This window comes from Camelina sativa, chromosome 13 (assembly GCF_030686135.1).
Source record: "Camelina sativa cultivar CO46 ecotype springtype chromosome 13, ASM3068613v1".
In the NCBI taxonomy this organism is placed as follows: Eukaryota; Viridiplantae; Streptophyta; class Magnoliopsida; order Brassicales; family Brassicaceae; genus Camelina; species Camelina sativa.
Window position 1 is genome coordinate 19,554,929 of NC_141892.1, and position 18,717 is coordinate 19,573,645.

At 37.8% G+C, this 18,717-nt stretch overlaps 4 protein-coding genes across 6 annotated transcripts; 2 read left to right on the top strand and 2 right to left on the bottom strand.

The window, feature by feature from the left end:
* The first annotated feature begins 1,501 nt into the window (after positions 1-1,501).
* On the top strand, positions 1,502-9,891 carry LOC104736929 (isoamylase 3, chloroplastic). 2 transcript variants are annotated; one of them, XM_010457014.2, is made up of 24 exons: positions 1,502-2,304; positions 2,387-2,435; positions 2,540-2,599; positions 2,672-2,835; positions 2,926-3,019; positions 3,141-3,377; positions 3,552-3,656; positions 3,868-3,972; positions 4,132-4,266; positions 4,399-4,485; positions 4,570-4,621; positions 4,747-4,810; positions 4,997-5,096; positions 5,200-5,300; positions 5,414-5,465; positions 5,551-5,613; positions 5,750-5,839; positions 5,931-6,003; positions 8,678-8,757; positions 8,839-8,943; positions 9,040-9,138; positions 9,239-9,300; positions 9,399-9,510; positions 9,583-9,891. In XM_010457014.2, the coding sequence occupies exons 1-24, from the start codon at positions 2,210-2,212 to the stop codon at positions 9,691-9,693; spliced, it is 2,295 nt and encodes a 764-aa protein (XP_010455316.2). In that variant the 5' UTR covers positions 1,502-2,209; the 3' UTR covers positions 9,694-9,891. The 2 variants fall into 2 exon arrangements, with proteins under 2 accessions (XP_010455316.2, XP_087336203.1); XM_087480077.1 differs by having other exon boundaries at positions 1,891-2,304; positions 5,750-5,857.
* Positions 9,892-11,107: 1,216 nt separating this feature from the next.
* LOC104736930 (uncharacterized) lies at positions 11,108-11,952 on the top strand. Its single transcript, XM_010457015.3, has one exon. The coding sequence runs from the start codon at positions 11,358-11,360 to the stop codon at positions 11,769-11,771; it is 414 nt and encodes a 137-aa protein (XP_010455317.1). The 5' UTR covers positions 11,108-11,357; the 3' UTR covers positions 11,772-11,952.
* Positions 11,953-13,163: 1,211 nt separating this feature from the next.
* On the bottom strand, positions 13,164-16,021 carry LOC104736931 (28 kDa ribonucleoprotein, chloroplastic). 2 transcript variants are annotated; one of them, XM_010457016.3, is made up of 5 exons: positions 15,576-16,021; positions 15,385-15,483; positions 14,281-14,571; positions 13,671-13,833; positions 13,164-13,558 (listed from the first exon to the last, which is right to left on the bottom strand). In XM_010457016.3, the coding sequence occupies exons 1-4, from the start codon at positions 15,954-15,956 to the stop codon at positions 13,675-13,677; spliced, it is 930 nt and encodes a 309-aa protein (XP_010455318.1). In that variant the 5' UTR covers positions 15,957-16,021; the 3' UTR covers positions 13,164-13,558; positions 13,671-13,674. The 2 variants fall into 2 exon arrangements, with proteins under 2 accessions (XP_010455318.1, XP_010455319.1); XM_010457017.3 differs by having other exon boundaries at positions 13,164-13,570; positions 15,576-16,014.
* A 100-nt stretch (positions 16,022-16,121) lies between these two features.
* Positions 16,122-18,586, bottom strand: LOC104736932 (uncharacterized). The gene is made up of 5 exons (XM_010457019.3): positions 18,088-18,586; positions 17,696-17,968; positions 16,634-16,891; positions 16,445-16,558; positions 16,122-16,358 (listed from the first exon to the last, which is right to left on the bottom strand). The coding sequence occupies exons 1-5, from the start codon at positions 18,337-18,339 to the stop codon at positions 16,236-16,238; spliced, it is 1,020 nt and encodes a 339-aa protein (XP_010455321.1). The 5' UTR covers positions 18,340-18,586; the 3' UTR covers positions 16,122-16,235.
* Positions 18,587-18,717: the final 131 nt, after the last annotated feature.

Sequence of the window (18,717 nt, forward strand, 5' to 3'; positions counted from 1 at the left end):
TATAGGTGCTTATTACCTTCCAGTGGACGTGTTTATATCAGCAGGCATGTCATCTTCGATTAAGAGGTTTTTCCCTTCTCAACCTTGTACGTTGATGCCTCACAACGATGTTCCGCTGGAATTGATGTGCGCCGGCGTTGTGGAAGATGAACTTTTCGTGTTCTGCAAGAAACTCTCTATTTCGGCTAACCTTGAACCTGTTTGCAAAAGATTCAACTTTCGCACGAGAAACTGGGCTGACTCACCTCTTCATAGGCTGGGCATGGAAGATTCCGGTTCCATGATTGCTTCCATAAAGGCCCCAGCCAGGTCATCAGAAACCATCGGTTCTAATATATACCTGATGCGTCGAACCAAAATGAGTGTTTACAACACCCAAACTGGGCTTAACTGGTACGATTCTGACAAGAAGTTGTGGAGATTAGTGCTTAACTTTAGACTGAAACGAAGACGGGTGAGAAGCGCAAGTGCAGGTCTTGGGCTGTTGAACGGAGATATTGCCCTTGTGTGGACTCAGACCTGTTACAATCGAAGTTCCTCCAAAAGACAGGAGGAGGTGTGGTGCACAAAGGTTTGCTTAAGCCGCAAACCAGATGGTGAATTAGAAGGTTCTGCTCACTCTGCTCAGCATTTAGAAACTATACCATTTGGGTATAAGATTAATATGTGTCTCTTGGTCTCTCGTTATCGTCATTTTCGACCAGCAATGCGTGCTCTGTATTTATAATTACGAAGCAACATCTTCTATTCTTGAATTGTGGTTGATTGATGTTTATGTCAAAGTTCCTTTATGCTTCCATGCTCTGATATATTGTAGTTTGGAACCAGGGGTTGTGGGCCATCTTAGCCACAGCTCCAGGTTTCAAGTGTCCGGTATAGTAAACAACCTAGTCGAATAAGCAGAGTAACGTTGCATAAACTTCCCCAGCTTAACTAACTCATTAGAACCTGAGAGACAACTGACGCACATTCCACAAAATTGGAACTTTCTAATTTTCATTTTCTAGGCTGAAACAATGGGGTTTACTTAACATATGACATTGATTCAAGATTTGGTTCCGTCTAATTACAAGGTACAGACTGTCTAAGTACCGCAGTATCAATAATCAAACTCTTGTACTCGACATCCCAATAATCTTGAAACTATTTTCAGGTCTTGTACAACCGTAACCAAAGCTCCAATTACATGGAGTCTCATCCGAGGCAATCCACTTAATATCTCTCAGTCGTCTCTGTTGAAGTTCTGCTCTTGTATTACACCAGAAGCCATTGCTTCAAATACAGAGCATGGTAGAGAAAATACAGAGAATGAAAAAGTGAAAAACTTCTCAATTATTCTCGACAATTTTGCCGTACAACATTACACACAATTATATAGAGTGCTACGGTCGTACCCGTTCGTTTAGTAATAGAAACAACGCAACTATCTAACATACACCCATTAATACACATACACATATCTAAGTATATATTAAACATGCGGATACCATCGAAATCAATTATCACTAACAGTCTCAACGGGTTGTAAACGAAGCCCATTTCATCAAAGGCGTACAACAAGAAGTAACCATCGCATGTCCCGTACAGATGATAACGATGACGACGTAAATTAAAGCGTAGATCAGTCACTTTTATAGTTGGATCGTTGTTGTTGCTCATATCGACCTTATGGAATACATATGGGAATGTGTCTTTATTCTTTAACAAGAATTCTGGGTGGCGACGGCAAGCAAAGTTTTTTTCGACGAATCTCTTGTTATTCACAAGAGTGTTCCATACACACTTATATGGCGAGACATGAAACCTCTGACCCATTCCGAGTCTTTCCTCTAACAATTGAACCCGAGATAAACCGGTTCTATCTCGGAACCAATCCCAAACTCTTGTACCAAATGTTGTGATTCTGATCAAACCACACTCCCCCCCCCCCCCCCCCCCCCCCCCCCCCCTTATCATACAAGAAGATATTTTCCGAGAAAAATGACAAATCGAGAAAAATTTCCCAGAAAACAATGAAAGCTAAACACAAGAAAGAAGACTCACGTTTCCGTTCACGTGGCGATCACTTTTCCAATGAACGATTCTCCTTGTTTCTCCCAAAGTCCCATCACAATCACAAAAACCCTTTCTCCCCAGAATCTCAGTCACTACTTACAAAATACTAGTTAATAAGAATCTCCTAAACTCCGATCGTTGAAGCAAAGAAGAGATGCTTACTTCATCTTCTTCCTCATCTGATTTATTTACTTGCAATTCACTTCCGTCGCTCCGTAATGCATTCTCTAGCTTCACCATTCCCATGGGGTTAGTTAGTCAATTAATTACTACTCTTCTTCGTCTCCTTCTTTTGAAATCATGTGATTTGAGTTCTGATTCGTATTTGTAGATTGAAATTGAGTAGGAAAGTGGCTGGACTTCGAATTTTCTCCCGTCAGGCACGTCTTCTTCTTCTTCTTCTTCTTCTTCTTCTTCGTAATCAATCCTTAGGTTTTACAAGTTACGCCGAGTTATATGATCTTCATTGTTTCATCCTAGGTAGGTTAAGGATCGTTCTACACTTAAGGTCTCTTGTCGTCGTGCACAAGAACGCGTGGTTGAGGTAAGTCTCTTGTTGTTTTAGTCCTTGTAAAACTCTTTAAGTGATTCATTATGGCTGTTTCCTTCTGTGTAGGAAGAAGCATCATCTACAATGACGGAGACTAGAAGAGAATCATTTAAAGTTTCGTCTGGTGAGGTATCTCCTCTTGGTGTGTCTCAACTCGACAAGGGAATCAATTTTGCTTTGTTTTCTCAGAATACTACTTCTGTCACACTCTGCTTCTCACTTCCTCAGAGGTTTTCATTTTTTACTCTGTATAAGGAGATTTTGAAGTTTGTTTATGTCTTGCTTACTTAATCTCTGATGTTGATGTTCTTTGGTGGCAGTGATAAGGATGATTTGAATGATAAAGGTATGATCGAGTTGGTTTTGGATCCCAGTGTGAACAAGACTGGGGATACTTGGCACATTTGTGTTGAGGTAGTTTATCATACGCCTTGGAACTTTTTTAAGACAGTTTTTATTTCTTGGGCTATCTTTTTGTCTTCTCACTACTATTCATGGTTTTGAATTTTATTTTATTTTTACATTATTATGATAGGATTTGCCTCTCAGAAATGTTCTTTATGGTTACCGTATTGATGGTCCTGGAGAATGGCAACAAGGACATCGGTTTGACCCTAGTATTGTGCTTTTGGATCCCTATGCTAAGCTTGTTAAAGGCCGTAGCTCTTTCGGAGATAGTAGCCAAAAGTTTGCTCAATTTTATGGAACTTATGACTTCGAAAGCTCGCCATTTAACTGGGGAGATGACTACAAGATCCCTAACATACCTGAGGTAGAAATGTCATTTCTCTCCTTCAGCTACTTGTTAAACAATCCTGTTGATAAGCTATTTTTCTCACTGGATTATGGAATTTGTATTACTACAGAGTTTATGGTTTTTGCCCAGGTTTCTTACTGTGTTCCCATTTTCCTGTAACTTTGTAATCATTGTGTTACTGTTCTGCAGAAGGATCTTGTTATTTATGAAATGAATGTTCGTGCTTTTACTGCTGATGAATCCAGTGGGATGGATCCAGATATAGGGGGGAGTTATCTTGGTCTCGTTGAGAAGGTAAACTGTATATTACCTCAAAAGTATGTTGAGATGCTAAAATTAGTAAATATTCGTGCTAGCTGATCAGCCATGATCAGGATTCATTTACCTATAAAACATGAAAAGTGTGAAAAGGCTTATTTATGATAGATACTGACGATATGTTTCACCTGCTTCTATGTTTTACAAAGCTTCTCTTATAGCTCACTCTTTTTTCTTCTCTTTAAAGATCCCACATCTTCAAGATCTAGGTATAAATGCAGTGGAGTTATTGCCAGTGTTTGAGTTCGATGAACTGGAACTTCAGAGGCGCCCTAACCCTAGAGAACACATGGTAATCACGAATCAGCAAATAGCATTTCTTTGTGATTCTAATTTTTCTTACAGGTCTTGTTTCCACGATCGCCATAAAATTTATTCTCATTTCAATATAAATTAAGCTTCATCAATGGAAATTTCAGTCCTTCTCCCATCTGAAAGAGATTTTTACTAGGTTAACACATGGGGTTACTCGACAGTTAACTTTTTTGCTCCAATGAGTCGTTATGCTAGTGGCGAGGGAGATCCTATTAAAGCTTCGAAAGAGTTTAAAGAAATGGTCAAAGCCTTACATTCTGCTGGTATAGAGGTAGCAATGCCATTATATTGCCCCCTTTTTATTGAGACCTCTAGTCACTTTTTGGCCTATGAAGTTTGTTCCTTTTTGAACTTATTGTTACTGATTATTCTTCAGAAGTATTCTTACAGTTTATCTCTGCAGGTCATTTTGGACGTAGTTTATAATCATACCAATGAAGCAGATGACAAATACCCTTATACCACTTCATTTCGTGGCATAGACAACAAGGTGAGTCATAAAGAGGATTAACTTTCATGTCAGTTTATTTATTTTCTTATCTTTGAACTCTAAACAGTGAGATCTATTCTTCAGGTTTATTACATGCTTGATCCAGACAACCAACTGCTTAACTTTTCTGGATGTGGTAATTTATTTTGAAGCTTATATTCGAGGCTCTACTTTTGACAATCCATACTTCAAATGAAAGTTTGGTTTACAGTAATTAGCTGTAATATGTGTGCTCAACGTTTCTTTTGTTTTCTGTTCCAGGGAATACACTGAACTGTAACCATCCTGTTGTTATGGAACTAATACTAGATAGCTTAAGGCACTGGTATGAACACTATCTATGAAAGCCACTGTAATTAATTGGACCAAATATTTTGAAATTTATCCTGAACAACATGACATTGATGTGAAAGAGTTGCTTGTTGATTTTTCTATCTTCTTGACATATTGTGGTTACTTCACATAGTTAAATTATTCATGGTTCTTCTTTCTTCTCTTTACCTGACTGCAGGGTCACTGAATATCACGTGGATGGTTTCCGATTTGATCTTGCTAGTGTGCTTTGCCGAGCAACAGATGGATCTCCACTCAGTGCTCCCCCACTGATAAGGGTAGGTTTTATGCATTGTCCTTGCATTTTCAGAAATTACAATAGAAAATTGTTGCTAATAGGTTTTAATGCATTGTTCTTTTTGAAATTTCTTATCGATACAGGCAATTGCCAAGGATTCCGTTCTGTCAAGATGTAAAATAATTGCAGAGCCTTGGGATTGTGGAGGATTATATCTAGTCGGGAAGTTTCCAAATTGGGATAGGTAATAGTTTTAGCTTCATAACTAAATAGTACTATACGTGGTAGTTCCTTCCAAAGTTCTGGGGTTGTCAACTTTGTGTAACTGGTATGGCTACTGGATTTTTCCCAAGTCAGGTGGGCTGAGTGGAATGGGATGTACCGGGATGATGTTAGAAGATTTATCAAGGTATAGGATATTAGAGTATATTTGTCACCTGGTCTTGGAAAGGCATGACTTCTGGCGAAAAAACTCTAATCTTCCATATTGATAGGGCGACAGCGGCATGAAAGGAAGCTTTGCTACTAGGATATCAGGATCTTCTGATCTTTACCAGGTAAGATTCATTCAAGTTATTATGTTTCGTATGAATTCTGAACTTTATTCAGGTAAAGCTAAGATGCAGTTTAACACGAATAAAATTTTGAATAGGTTTCGTGATAACGTGACACTTCCCCTCTTCTCTTCTATAGGTAAACCAGCGGAAGCCTTACCACGGTGTAAATTTCATCATTGCACATGATGGATTCACATTGCGCGATCTTGTATCGTACAATTTGAAGGTAATTTTGATTTTGAAGGTAATTTTGATTTACAACCTATTGATTTTAAAACCCGAATGAGTCTGCTTTATTTATCTTTTCTGCATTTTAGCACAATGAGGCCAATGGAGAAGGAGGAAATGATGGATGTAATGACAATCATAGCTGGAACTGTGGTTTTGAAGGTACAATTAGAACCTCACTTCACAACATTCAGCATTGATGGTTTCTATGTATAATTTCTTATTACAGCTGATAAGAGAGCATGTGAGAGGCACATGTGAAGAGTAAAGAGAAGCATGTGTGAAGTTTAGAGTATAAATAAGAATAGTGTAAGATTGTGAAGAGTATCCTGCGTGATCAGATTGTGTGAGTTAGTTAGATCAGAGCTGCGTCTCTGTTCATGGTGGTAGGAGAGGAGCACTGTAACTCCTGTCTTATCAGTTAGGGTTCATCGTTTGTGTTAGGGATTGAGAAGAGATAAGAGAGAAGAGATCACACCTTCAATCCTATCAAATGGTGCGCTTGTGAACACGGATCGAATCAAACGCTGAAGAAAGTTAGGTTTTCAAGCAATTTGGAGATTTTAATCACGATGTGTCTTGAGGGATTTCCCATCTTCGATGGTGTTTCCGGTGAATTGCGACCATGGCTTTCATGGATAGAGGATTTCTTTATTCAGGAGGCTTTCATGGGAGATGAGAAGCTGAATCTTGCGCAAAATCTTCTTGAAGGTGAAGCTCTCTTGTGGTTTCAACGGCGAACAGGAGTATGGGGATATTTTGACAGTTGGGGAATGATGGAGTTAGCCTTGGTGTTGCGATTTGGTGACAGAGATGAAAGAATCAGACTCATTCAGGAGCTTAGAGGAGAGAAACAGATTGAAATCTTGGAGCAGAAGAAAGAATCGAAGAAAGAAGTGGATTTGTGTTTGGGGAAGATTTCGTCGCAATCGCAAGACGTAGTGGAGAAATCCAAAGAAGCATTGAATCAAGTTGATGAAATCTTAGTGGAGAGGAAAGAGATTCAAGAAACATTTGTTTCCAATGAATGTGTATCAATAGCAACGTCTGTTGTAGAAAAAGTTACCATTCACAGCGAAGAAGCGATCCCACTCAAAGAATCGTTGGTCCAGAATCAATTCAAACCGCAACATCAGGTATTGATCTCTGACTTGGAACCTAGGCGTAGAGTTCATCAGTTAGGATATTCTGGAATGGTTTCAGTTTTGGCAAATAGAAAACTTGGGGAAAAGCATGTTGAGAATCCAATCTTTGAAGCTCTTAATGAAGTAGCATGGATCTTTACTGAAGAATCGCCAAAGAGTCAAGATGTTGATGTGATGTTAAAAAACACGGATTTGAGCTTGTTCTTTGATGGAAATGTTGCAGCTCAGTTTCAGATTGTGTATGGTAGTGAGATGGACCCTTATGGCTACAAAGTGTTCGATCAAATGTTTCTTACAGGGTATAACTTACTGCAACATATGAAATTTCTTAGAGGGTACAACTTACTGCAACATAAGAAGATGAGCAAGTTTCCTAAGTCATGGATGTTCAAGTTCAAGAACAGTTTGGAGGCACAAAATTCAGCACCAGAACAACTATTGTTTCTAGATATAGTTGCAGATGCAAAAGGGACAAGAGACGGCTTGCATAGGCAGTGTACTTTGTGTGATAGTCATGAGCTGCAAATGCAACGGCAGAGAAAATGTTCTAAGTTCTGGACATTCAAATATAATAACAAGGCTTTACGAGGAGAGAAGATATTAATGAAGCAGAACCAGTCCAATCACAGAGGAAAAATCAAGTTTGAACATATTAAGCATGCTTGTTGGCTGATCCAATGTAGAAAACATAGTTGCTATTTGTCAATGTTGCTTCAGCGATTCCAATTTGTTGTTATGGACTTCTCAAAATTTTGGAGATTTAGGTTCAAAGGCCAGATTTTGGAGATTTTCATCGTTGTGTTTGAAAGAAAAAAGCTGCAAAAGTTTAGCTTGCAACTATGGATGACCTGCAACTTCACGGTGAAGCTATGGTGCGGAAGATCAATATGTGTTCAGCAGCTCTACTATGGCAGGAGACAGAACAGAGAGCATGGATTGATTGTACTCTACTATGAGGATAATGTTGTGTGGTGGTCTCAGATTGGGAAAGTAATTCAACCTGCAACTTCTGCATCTATGTTGTTAGCTCTGCCAATCATCCCAACAACTTATCTACATGAAGATGGAGCATGATTTTAACATTCAAAGGGCATTGGAACAGATTCAAAAGTTTGGAGATACTAGGATGAAGGCTGTTTGTGTGCTTTGCTTGGGTGGTCTGCATATCTGTTTTCCAGATTTAGGGAAGAGAAAGTTTTGCAAGGACTGGTGGTTTAAGTTCAAGCACAACACATCTCTAAAGACAGCAGTGCAACTTACATAAGTCACGTTAGTGCAGTGGATCCGTTTCTCGGGAGCAGCTCTACCAGTGCATCAACGATTCTATTCTCTACTGCAGTCTACAATTGTTACATCACAGCTTGAGGACAAGCTGTTTTGAAAGGGGGGAGTATTGATAAGAGAGCATGTGAGAGGCACATGTGAAGAGTAAAGAGAAGCATGTGTGAAGTTTAGAGTATAAATAAGAATAGTGTAAGATTGTGAAGAGTATCCTGCGTGATCAGAATTGTGTGAGTTTGTTAGAGAGCCTGCGTGCTCTGTTCTTAGAAGATGAGTTTGGAGAACTGTAACTCCATGCTTGTCAATTAGGGTTTGAGTTTGTAACTAGGATCGAGAGAGATAAGAGAGAAGAGTTTGTGTCCTCAATCTTATCAACAGCATTCAAGTTTTAATAATCTGTCTCTTGACAGGGGAAACTGGTGATGCTCACATCAAATCTTTACGTACTCGGCAAATGAAGAACTTTCATTTAGCTTTGATAATTTCTCAGGTACGTATTGCCAACAGACACCTGTTTTAATACTGTTGAGAATCCTAAATTCGTGTGAGACCAATTTTGATCAATGATCAGGGAACACCAATGATGCTAATGGGAGACGAATATGGACATACGCGGTATGGTAATAACAACAGCTACGGTCATGATACCGCTCTCAACAATTTCCAGTGGAAGGAGGCAAGTCTTAAATGTTGCTGTTTGTTCTTCTCTGCTTATTATGGGAGCGCCCACGTACACTGTAATCAACTAATCATATATTCACTCTATATCCAGCTGGATGCAAAGAAGCAGAACCATTTCAGATTTTTCTCGGAGGTGATCAAGTTCCGACATTCACACCATGTTCTCAAGCACGAAAATTTCCTCAGCAAAGTAGCTAACCTCCTCTTTTTTTTTTTTTTTTTTTTTTTACATTTATTATGTATTCCGTGAAATTGAATGCTAATCACGAATGTGCAATGTTTATCTAAAGAGCGAGATTACATGGCATGAAGATAATTGGAACAACCCTGAGAGCAAGTTCCTAGCTTTCACGTAAGACACAAAAGTCCCAAAGTTCCTAGCTTACTTAGTATGTTATACTGCTTAACGAGTCCATCGGATTTCAGACTGATAAGTGATTCTTCTTGCAGGCTCCATGACAGTGTAGGTGGCCGTGACATCTATGTGGCATTCAACGCCCATGATTACTTTGTCAAGGCTCTTATTCCACAGCCACGACAGGGAAAACAATGGTTCCGTGTGGTCAGTCTTTCTTCCTTTCCTCTTCTTTGGTTCTCTAATTCCATGATTGACTCAATTGTCATGTTTCTACAGGCTGACACGAACCTCGAGTCACCGGATGACTTTGTAAAGGAAGGTGTGGCCGGCGTGGCTGATACCTACAATGTAGCCCCATTCTCTTCAATCCTTCTCCAGTCCAAGTAAGATAAGCACTCACACGAGCAGCTTCAAGCCTTCAACACAATAATAACGCGCGGTAGAGGAAAAATAAGGTATATGAGTTATGGGACTTATGAGGAAGAGATCCATGACTCCATGAGTGTCTTGTAAAACTTGATTACATGTAAAATTATAAAATGTACGAAATTTCCGATAACAAATGAAAAAAGTATAATCATGGAATTTAGTCTTTGGATATGAAATATATATATATATATATATATATATATATATATAGTATTATTATTAATTTAAATTTAGTTAAATAAATACCTTACTTTTGACAGCAAAGAGATAAAAGATTGATAATCTAAACCAAGTAGGCAACACATAAAGTTCATGATTGTGGGTTTGACAAGCAATTTCACAATCAAGTTTATATAGTTCAAGTATTTGAGAAGATGCATTTTGCATGATCGAAAATTACACTTCACAAGACTTTTATATACTAGGAACGAGTATTAAAAAGTCATTTCTGTCTTTCAACTTAAGGTGAGTCACCACCTACTTACCACATTTGATATTGCCATATTCGAAGAATCCAAACCGTTTTGTTTCTAACTCAAAGAGCATCTGAAGTTCCCAATTATTGAAACAATGAAACGTTACGTTAAGGCGAAAAAAATGTGATAACAAAATTCCAAAAGAATAGATGAAAACAGGTGCTTCGATCGTAGAGTCATAGAGTTTAATAATAGTAGTAAAAGCAAAGAATCTACAAAGGCTAATGGGGGAACACAGCCGCGTGGTAATCATAATGGTAAGTGAAAAAAACTGATTAATCTTGAAAGTATTAGTTTAATTAGGTCACAGTAGTTATTAAAAACTGCTTTAATCTTCAAAGGTTGAAACCTTCAAATAAATCTTATCCACGTGGCTAGGACAGTCTTTGGAAACAACGCGTAGTTGGGTGTTGTTGGGTTCGGTCGGTGGTCGAAGACCTCTTAGCCAAATCCATCGGACGGCTCATGTAAGCAAAAGGTTTGGTCGGTTTGGTGGTTATTAATATTCCAATAGATTTGTTCACTTCAATAGATTTGTTCGTTGAACAACTTTATCAAGAACAGAATAATAGATTACCAACAAATCAACAATTCTATTTTAGTTACTAATATTGTGATTTTTTTTGTGTGCCAAACTACAAACTACACATAAAATTTTAATTCGATCGTCAAAACAAAACAGAGAGTTAATCCTTCAATATATTATCACATAAGGATCATAGACACTTTGATCAATTTTTATTATTTTTTATTACATTTGATCAATCATTTAAATAGAGTTGTAGAGTTCTTGTCTCCTTTCCTCTAGCTAACTACATTTGTATCGTCTCAAAATTCAAAAAATTCCAAACACATGTTTTAAATATAAAACTAATTTTGACTTTGTCTTCGTTTCGAAAAGTCCAAAAACGTTGTTTGGATCTCATCCATGTAATAAGAAAAAATACAAACCGGCCTCAAATTATAGTCAAGAGAAACTCTAAGGACTTATTTACAAATTAACAATAATCGTTTACACGTCTTCTTGTTATATCGACGAAACCATCACTTCTCTGCTCTCTTTATATAAACCCCTCTTCGTCTCCTCTCTCTCTGCTCGAAACAGATCCTTCGCTTCTCTAAAACTTGTCTCAAACTTACAAAGCCATGGCATCATCAAGACCCATCGTCGTTTTGCTCATCCTCGCTCTCATAGCTTCTTCAGCTATAGCTCAAGCTCCAGGACCAGCACCAACAAGATCTCCTCTTCCATCATCAACTCCACAACCACCTGCTCAAGCTCCAAGAACCGCCACATCAGCACCAACTCCTTCACCAATCACCACAACTCCTCCACCAACCGCCACTCCCACGGCAGTTCCGACTTCTCCTCCGGCTGGTTCACCACTCGCCACCTCTGCTTCACCACCCGCTCCTCTTACATCTCTCACTCCTGATGGAGCTCCAAACGCTGGTCCAGCCGGATCCACTCCCGTCGATAACAACAACGCCGCCGCCGTTGCTGTGTCCGCCGGTTCTTTAGTCGGATTTGTTGTATTCGTCGCTTCTTTGGTGGTGTAATTTGTTTATTTTAGAAAACCTGAGATAGTTTTTATTTTCTTTCAATTAATGATTTTTTTTGTTCGTGTTTAGTTTTTGGTTTATGTATTAAGAATTGAGTTTACCGTTGGACGATATTAGATACTCGATTTGTGTTTTTCATTAGTCGTTTTAAAATATTATTATCATTTGTGTCTTACTATTATATATCTCCAGTTAAACACTTCGTGTTATATACTTTTGTATATATCATTTGTTAATATCACCACTAATTATGATACGTACGTATATTAAGAAGAGTCTTAAGCAAGTTTGATTGTTATTGCGTTTGGATTTGAATTAGTTATTTAGTGATGCCTTTTGAGAATTAGAAATTGGTTATGACTTAAAAAAGTGATTAGTGATGATGAACACTACTAAATATAAAAACAGAAGGTGATTAGTGATGATGACGGATGAGGTCAGCAACGTGTGCGTGTGTAAAAGACACGTGTCGACGTGTCCAAGAACGGTGAATTTGTCGTTTTATTGGTAGTGGCAAAAGAACAGCTGTTTGGTCTCTTCCTTTTTTTTTTTTAACACCTTTATTACGTTTAATGATAGAAATGAGATTGGATAACTTTTGAAATTACATGATTGAAAAGTCTGTAATCTTAACGAGAGTAATTGCGTTTAAAATTGAAATATTGGATTAAAAAAGTCATTGGGTTTGGTCTGAAAGGTAAAGAGTAGGTGTTGTCACGTGGAAACAGCTGTAAGAATACATACATATAAAATATAAAAGGTAAAGCTTTTTCTTCAGGATTCTTCTTAATTGGCTCAGCCATGTGGGGGCTTCTACGTATACTATATCACCATTTTAGGTTAAAGGTGTCGTAACGAAAGATTTCACTCGTATTATAAGTTAACTTAAAAATATGAAAAAGAGTTGAACTAAATGCGTTTGCTATGAAAGGTAGACGGAAGATTCCATTGTTTTTTAGTTAACAGAAATAGGAAAAGAAAACAAAAACTTACTTCTTTTTAGAGTTTTTTTTTGCTCAAAAGGAGGAAAAAAAAAAAAAAAAAAAGGAAAGTTGATGAAATTATTCCTTTTAAAAGGAAAAAAGAGGCTGGAGAGCATTTGCTTGCATTCCATAGCTGTGGAATTCGATTCGCATTTGATGATTCATTACCTCCTCAAAATTTCCAACTCAAACCAAAATGAAAAGTTACAACAATTTGTCCTTTTTCATATACCAATGTCTTTTTTATTCTTTTCTTAACAATTGATAAACTTTAGAACATACCCACATAATTTTAAAAAGAATGAAAGAAATAGATAGTACAAGAAGCTTTTTAGAACTAGTACTCTAGTAGTACAAATTTTTATATTTGTTTTAGCATTTGAGTTTGCAAATTACTATTAGTACCTTTTATAAGATTCTTAAGATTTAAGGTTTCATATATAAAAAGAAGAATACACATTACACACTAAGCATATAACAAACGCGAAAAAGCAATCATATACTAGATGACCAACAAAATAAAGCATTATGTTTGACTTGACTAAGCAAGTTTCTCAGAACCAAATGGGGTTTGTTTCTTAAGATTTTGATCTGGTCTGAAACTGACGTTTTGGTATACTCGGTCTCTACTAGTTTTCAGTTCTAACAAAATCGGTTTTGTACTTCGTACTTCTCCACCAGTTACTAAAGGTTTGGTACTCGTATGTAACCCACTCAGCTTGCTGGTCAAAAACTAAGAAGAAGAAAACCTAAAAGCTCGAAAAGCTTCTTCTTCAATACCAATACCTTCCAGCAACAATCCTGCAACACAGACTATGTATATATTACCTGACCGATCAATTCAGAGCTAAGAGTTGTTGATGATGATGATATAACAGAGACAGGATATGAAAGCAATTGAAGCTTTTACTACCTCCTCAGTTCTCTGCAGCTGGAGTTTCGTCCTCCGCGGTCACTGTCTCGGACTGAGATGATGGTTCCTCCTCTTCCTCTTCTGGTGGCTGCAACCCTTCTTTTGCTTGCAACTTAACAAACTGTTTGCTACGTGCTAATCGGATTGGTCTTCCCATAAAGTCCTGCGTATGTCAATATCACAGACATTCAATTTTACCAACTAAATCAACCATGTGCCAATAAACTCATTCGAAAGCTGTTTACAAGCAACATGCCATAACTCTTCTGTTCTACAGTATTTGGGACTAAGTTCCATATTCTCTTAAAGTATCTGCCTACAATAACGGCTCAAAGAAACCCATTTCTATATTTGTCTCGTTGATACATAAAGAGTCTCAACCTAAAAAATTTGGTTTAGGGTCCCTTAAGCTCAAATGGTATCAGCAACACACCAAAAATAAACCCATACACATATACTGTCTTGTACTTTGAACTCCATTTAACTATATCAGACAGTAATATTGAGCTTCAAGTTTGCTCCAGAACTGACGTAACTGATAAGTCTAGAATGCTATTAAATTATGATTCTTAGATTATTATTATTATCATGTTAGAATAGCTTGGATTACCTTTCCTTGAAACTCAATAATCGCTGCCTCGGCCTGTTTCTTGGTTTTGAAAGAGACAAACCCATAACCACTCGACCTCCTTGGATTTTCATGGAATATAACTTCAGTGGAGACAACGTTGCCAGTGTCTGCATCAAAGAACTCCTTAAGATGCTTAGCCCTTGCTTCAAATGCCAAGTTTGCAACAAACAAATTGAATGTAGGCACTGCCGAAGGCTTCTCACGCGGCGTATATGTCTTCTTCTTTTTGGCCTTTGCATAGTCTACCTTTAAACGACGACCCTCGTACTCCTAAACAAAAGACATTTCAATGAAAAATGAAGATCAAAGAAAGAGCAAGAACCAAAGAAACAACACACAAAATCAGAGCCTAAAAGTACAATAACTTCTTTTAATATATAACGTAAAAAAAGATGAGACTAACACAACCAAATGAGAGCAGGGAGCAAGAGACCACTAAATCTATCAATTTCACGGGATACTGCAGCCTGGAAGAGTCTGATAACACAATGTACAACTTCTGTGAATGTAAAGTCAGATCAAATGAGACAAAACACAAGACATTGAGAGAAATATCTCAATGATTCTTTGCCAATTTATAGAGACGGAGGAAGCAATTGCGATGTCCTTACACACAAATATCAATCAAATTGGGATAAGTGCAACATGAAAGAGCCTAATAACCACAATATAAAACTTCTACTAATACAATGAGACAAACACCACAAAATGAGAGAAATATGTAGAGATGGAGGAAGCTACTGCAATGTTCTTACACACAAAATCAAACAAATTGGGATAAATGCAACATAAAAGAGCCTGCCTAATAACAACATTTTACAACTTCTACTAATTATAAAAGTCAGATAAAATGAGAGACAAAGACAGCAAAATGAGAGAAAAAAAATCTCATCTCTGAGCCAATTTAGAGATGGAGGAAGCGGTTGGGACATACTTACACACAAAAACCAATCAAACAACTGAGATAACCGCAACATGAAATAGCCTTTTAATAAGCAACAATGTACAACTTGTACTAATCATACATTCAGAATAAATGAGACAAACAAAACATAACCAAATCTGAATGAGCGAAGTTCTTACAAAGGATTCGAGAGATTGGAGAGCTGTAGCAGCTTCTTCAGGGGAACCCATTTCAATGAAAACCAAACCTCTATTCCTTTCCTTCTTATGCATAGACATCTACATAAACAAATACACCCATTCGTTAACCAAAACAACGAAAGATTCAATTTCATTCAAGGTTTTACAAAAGAAGAAATAATCAAAAACACCTCAATGTCGACGACACTGCCGTACTTCTCGAACAACGACCTTATATCTTCAGGTGTAGCTGCCCATGGAACGTTCTGAGCAATCAATCTAGTCTTCGAAATCTCGTCTACGATTTCCTCAGTAGCGGCGGAGATATTATCAGCTGGAGAAGAAGATGATGATGATTCGAGGATTGGGTCTTGAGTAGTAGCGGAGAAATACGAAGTAAGGTTTCTCGATTTTGCTTGAACTGAGGAGCGACATAGCGAAGAAGAAGAAGAAGAAGAAGAAGACCAAGCGAGAGAGTAATTGCTAAGAGAAACTTTGGAATTAGGGTTCTTCTGGTTTGATTTGTGACCTAGAATTTGGAGGGAAACGCAAGGAAGACGAAGAAGAGCCATGGCTGAGTGAGTGAGAGAGTTTTGGATAAGAAATCGAAAAAGCTACGCAATTACATTTTAGATTTTGTGCAAGAAACAAGTAACGACGTCGTTTCATAAAAGTCAATACGACACCGTCTAGTCAATTTCACACTATGTAGAAGCTTATAGCAGTAGGAAACATGATTTTGTGGTCAAATTTTTATAGCAATATATGTTTTTGTTAGTGACAATATAATCCGAATCTGGTTTTTCACAGATGTGAATAATACAGAGAATGTTTTGATTCATAGTCAATATCTAGCACTTGTTTGAATTATTCCACACAGGTGATAGAGGCTTTCTGCTGACTTCTGGACTGCTAAACTCAAGCTTCTTTTCCACAGGGCTGGTCATCATCTTCGGACTCTTTCTCTTGTTTGACTGTAATCATAAGAAACTCTTTTTTTAAGTTAGAATCAATGAGAGTCCATATAGCTGCTTACTTCTTTCTTTTGTGTTGCTCTTACCTTTGCAGATGCGCTGTTTCGGTTCATCTCTGCGGAACAAAGAGGGCTTTGTTGCCTTAACAACTTGCGATTTTCTTTATCCAGCTTTCGGTTTAGCGTGCTCACAAGTTCCACCTGTTAAAAATTTGTGGGTTAAGTGGAATGATTTCAGAACAAGAACAAGAGAGTGTTATCGTTTGTTATAGTTACCTCTTGCTCGGCTTTTGCGAGATTTAGGATGATGCATTCTTTTTCCTTTTCAAATTTCTTTGCCCTTGAAACTAAAGCAAGAACCTTTTGCGTTGAAGGCTTTAAGTGATCCCACTTGCTCAACAAAGTTTGGCACGATTGGTCGTGGACATTTGCCTCCAAGAAGAGACGCCCCATCATAGTTTCGTCTTTGCTTATGAGTGATCCCAAAACCGAATCAAGCAAGTCTTCTTCTGACGGTGTAGTGCAGCTGTCAACCTTTTGAGAGAAATGAAAATACAGACTTCTGTCAGAACACAAAGAAACTATATTTCCAGCTGAAATGATGAAAAGTAGCAACTAATAGATACATCTTCCGACAATGCTGAGACTAATAATCCAACATTAGACAAGTAGCAACTAATAGATACATCCTCTGACTAATGTTGACACCTCAAGGATGAAGGATCCAGAAATATAAATCTTGGAAGTAACAAGCAATCTCTCAAACATCAAAAACGACTTATCAACTGCCTTTATCCACCTGAAGCTATTAAAACGACAAGTAACAGTGGACATATGAGAAACCCATTTGATATCCAAAGGAGAAGCATCCAAAGAACGATAGGGTGAAACACAATATGGACGAACAAATTATATACTGTATATCAAATCAAAGCAAGAAACTTGACATGGACTAGCATAGTGTCTCTTTCAAGTGCATCAATCAGATCATATCTACAATTTTAAAAACTTTCTGCAAAGCAACATAACATAGATGGACTTATGAATCAATGAGAGTACAAGCTTCATGACCACTTAGAGAAATAGCATTGTCAACTTAACAGGGAAAACCAAATGATTGAATCCCAAAGTGACAACAATATCTACAAATTCGAAGACTTTATGCGAAGCATCATAATATGGATAGACTAACAGGCAACAAACTTCATCTACACTTAGAGAAACTGCAGTGTCAACTTATCAGAGAAAACTAAAATGATAGATCCCCCCAAAGTGCAAAAAGGCTACTAATTTACTAAAGGGCATTGCAATTTAGAGGAGAATTTAGGGTTATCTTACTTCACCATCTCCGATTCGACGCTTACAAATCTGCATTTCCTCAGACAATCTTCCAATCTCCTCCTCCAATTCACGAACCCTAGCTTCTGCTTCTCTAGCCCTCTCATCAGACTCATTCCCAAACTCCATCAAGGCATCACGATCTTTATGGTAAAGCAAACACTCCTTCTCCAATCTCTTACACTGACTCAACAAATTCCCACACTCACTTGCCAATTTCTGATTCTCATCAACAAACTTCTTCAACGCTTGCGCATTCATACTCGCTTCAGACTATTGAATTGGACCCCCAAAAAAAAAAAAAACACAAGATTCAGATCTAATCAATCAATCAAATCTTAAAAAAAAATCAAATCTATGAAAAACCCAGAAACGAAATTACTATTACTAACCCTAACGCGATCGATGACATGATCTTTCTCCTTTAATCTTGAAACAAGAGAAAGGTACTGCTCGCGAAGACGGCGATGGGTTTCTTCAGTTGTAGAAAGCTTCTTATGAAGAGCTTCCATGGAGATCGGAAGACCCATGGAGTGATCTATTGTGTCTTTGATAAAGTCATCGACTTCTTTCGAGAGATGATTCGTTCCCGTTCTCGCCCTCGTCTCTGCTTCGTCTGAATCGATCCTCTCGCCGCTCCGCATGGTTAATTTCGAAAAAAAAAACAAGAATTGAATCAAGAAGAGAGCAGAAGGTGTCTAGGGTTTTTGAATAGGGAGGAAGAAGAAAGAGGAATTTGTAAAGGAGATGGAGATGGAGAGAATTCAAAAAGGGAGAGAAGTGAGAGAGTTTTGTAGCCGTTACAAAAGTTAATTGCATCTCGATTGAGTGGGAGAGACTACGTGGCAACGCTTTTATTGCGTTAAAGAGATTTTGGCTCCTAAACGGCTTGAATGGAGGCCGGCGAGTTCGAGTTTTAATGTCGGTTCGGGTCGGTTATTTCGGGTAATCGGGTATTTGATAATTGTTCCGAATATAACCGAAGTAAATTTTGGTTCGGATCGGGTCGGGTTTCGGTTAAT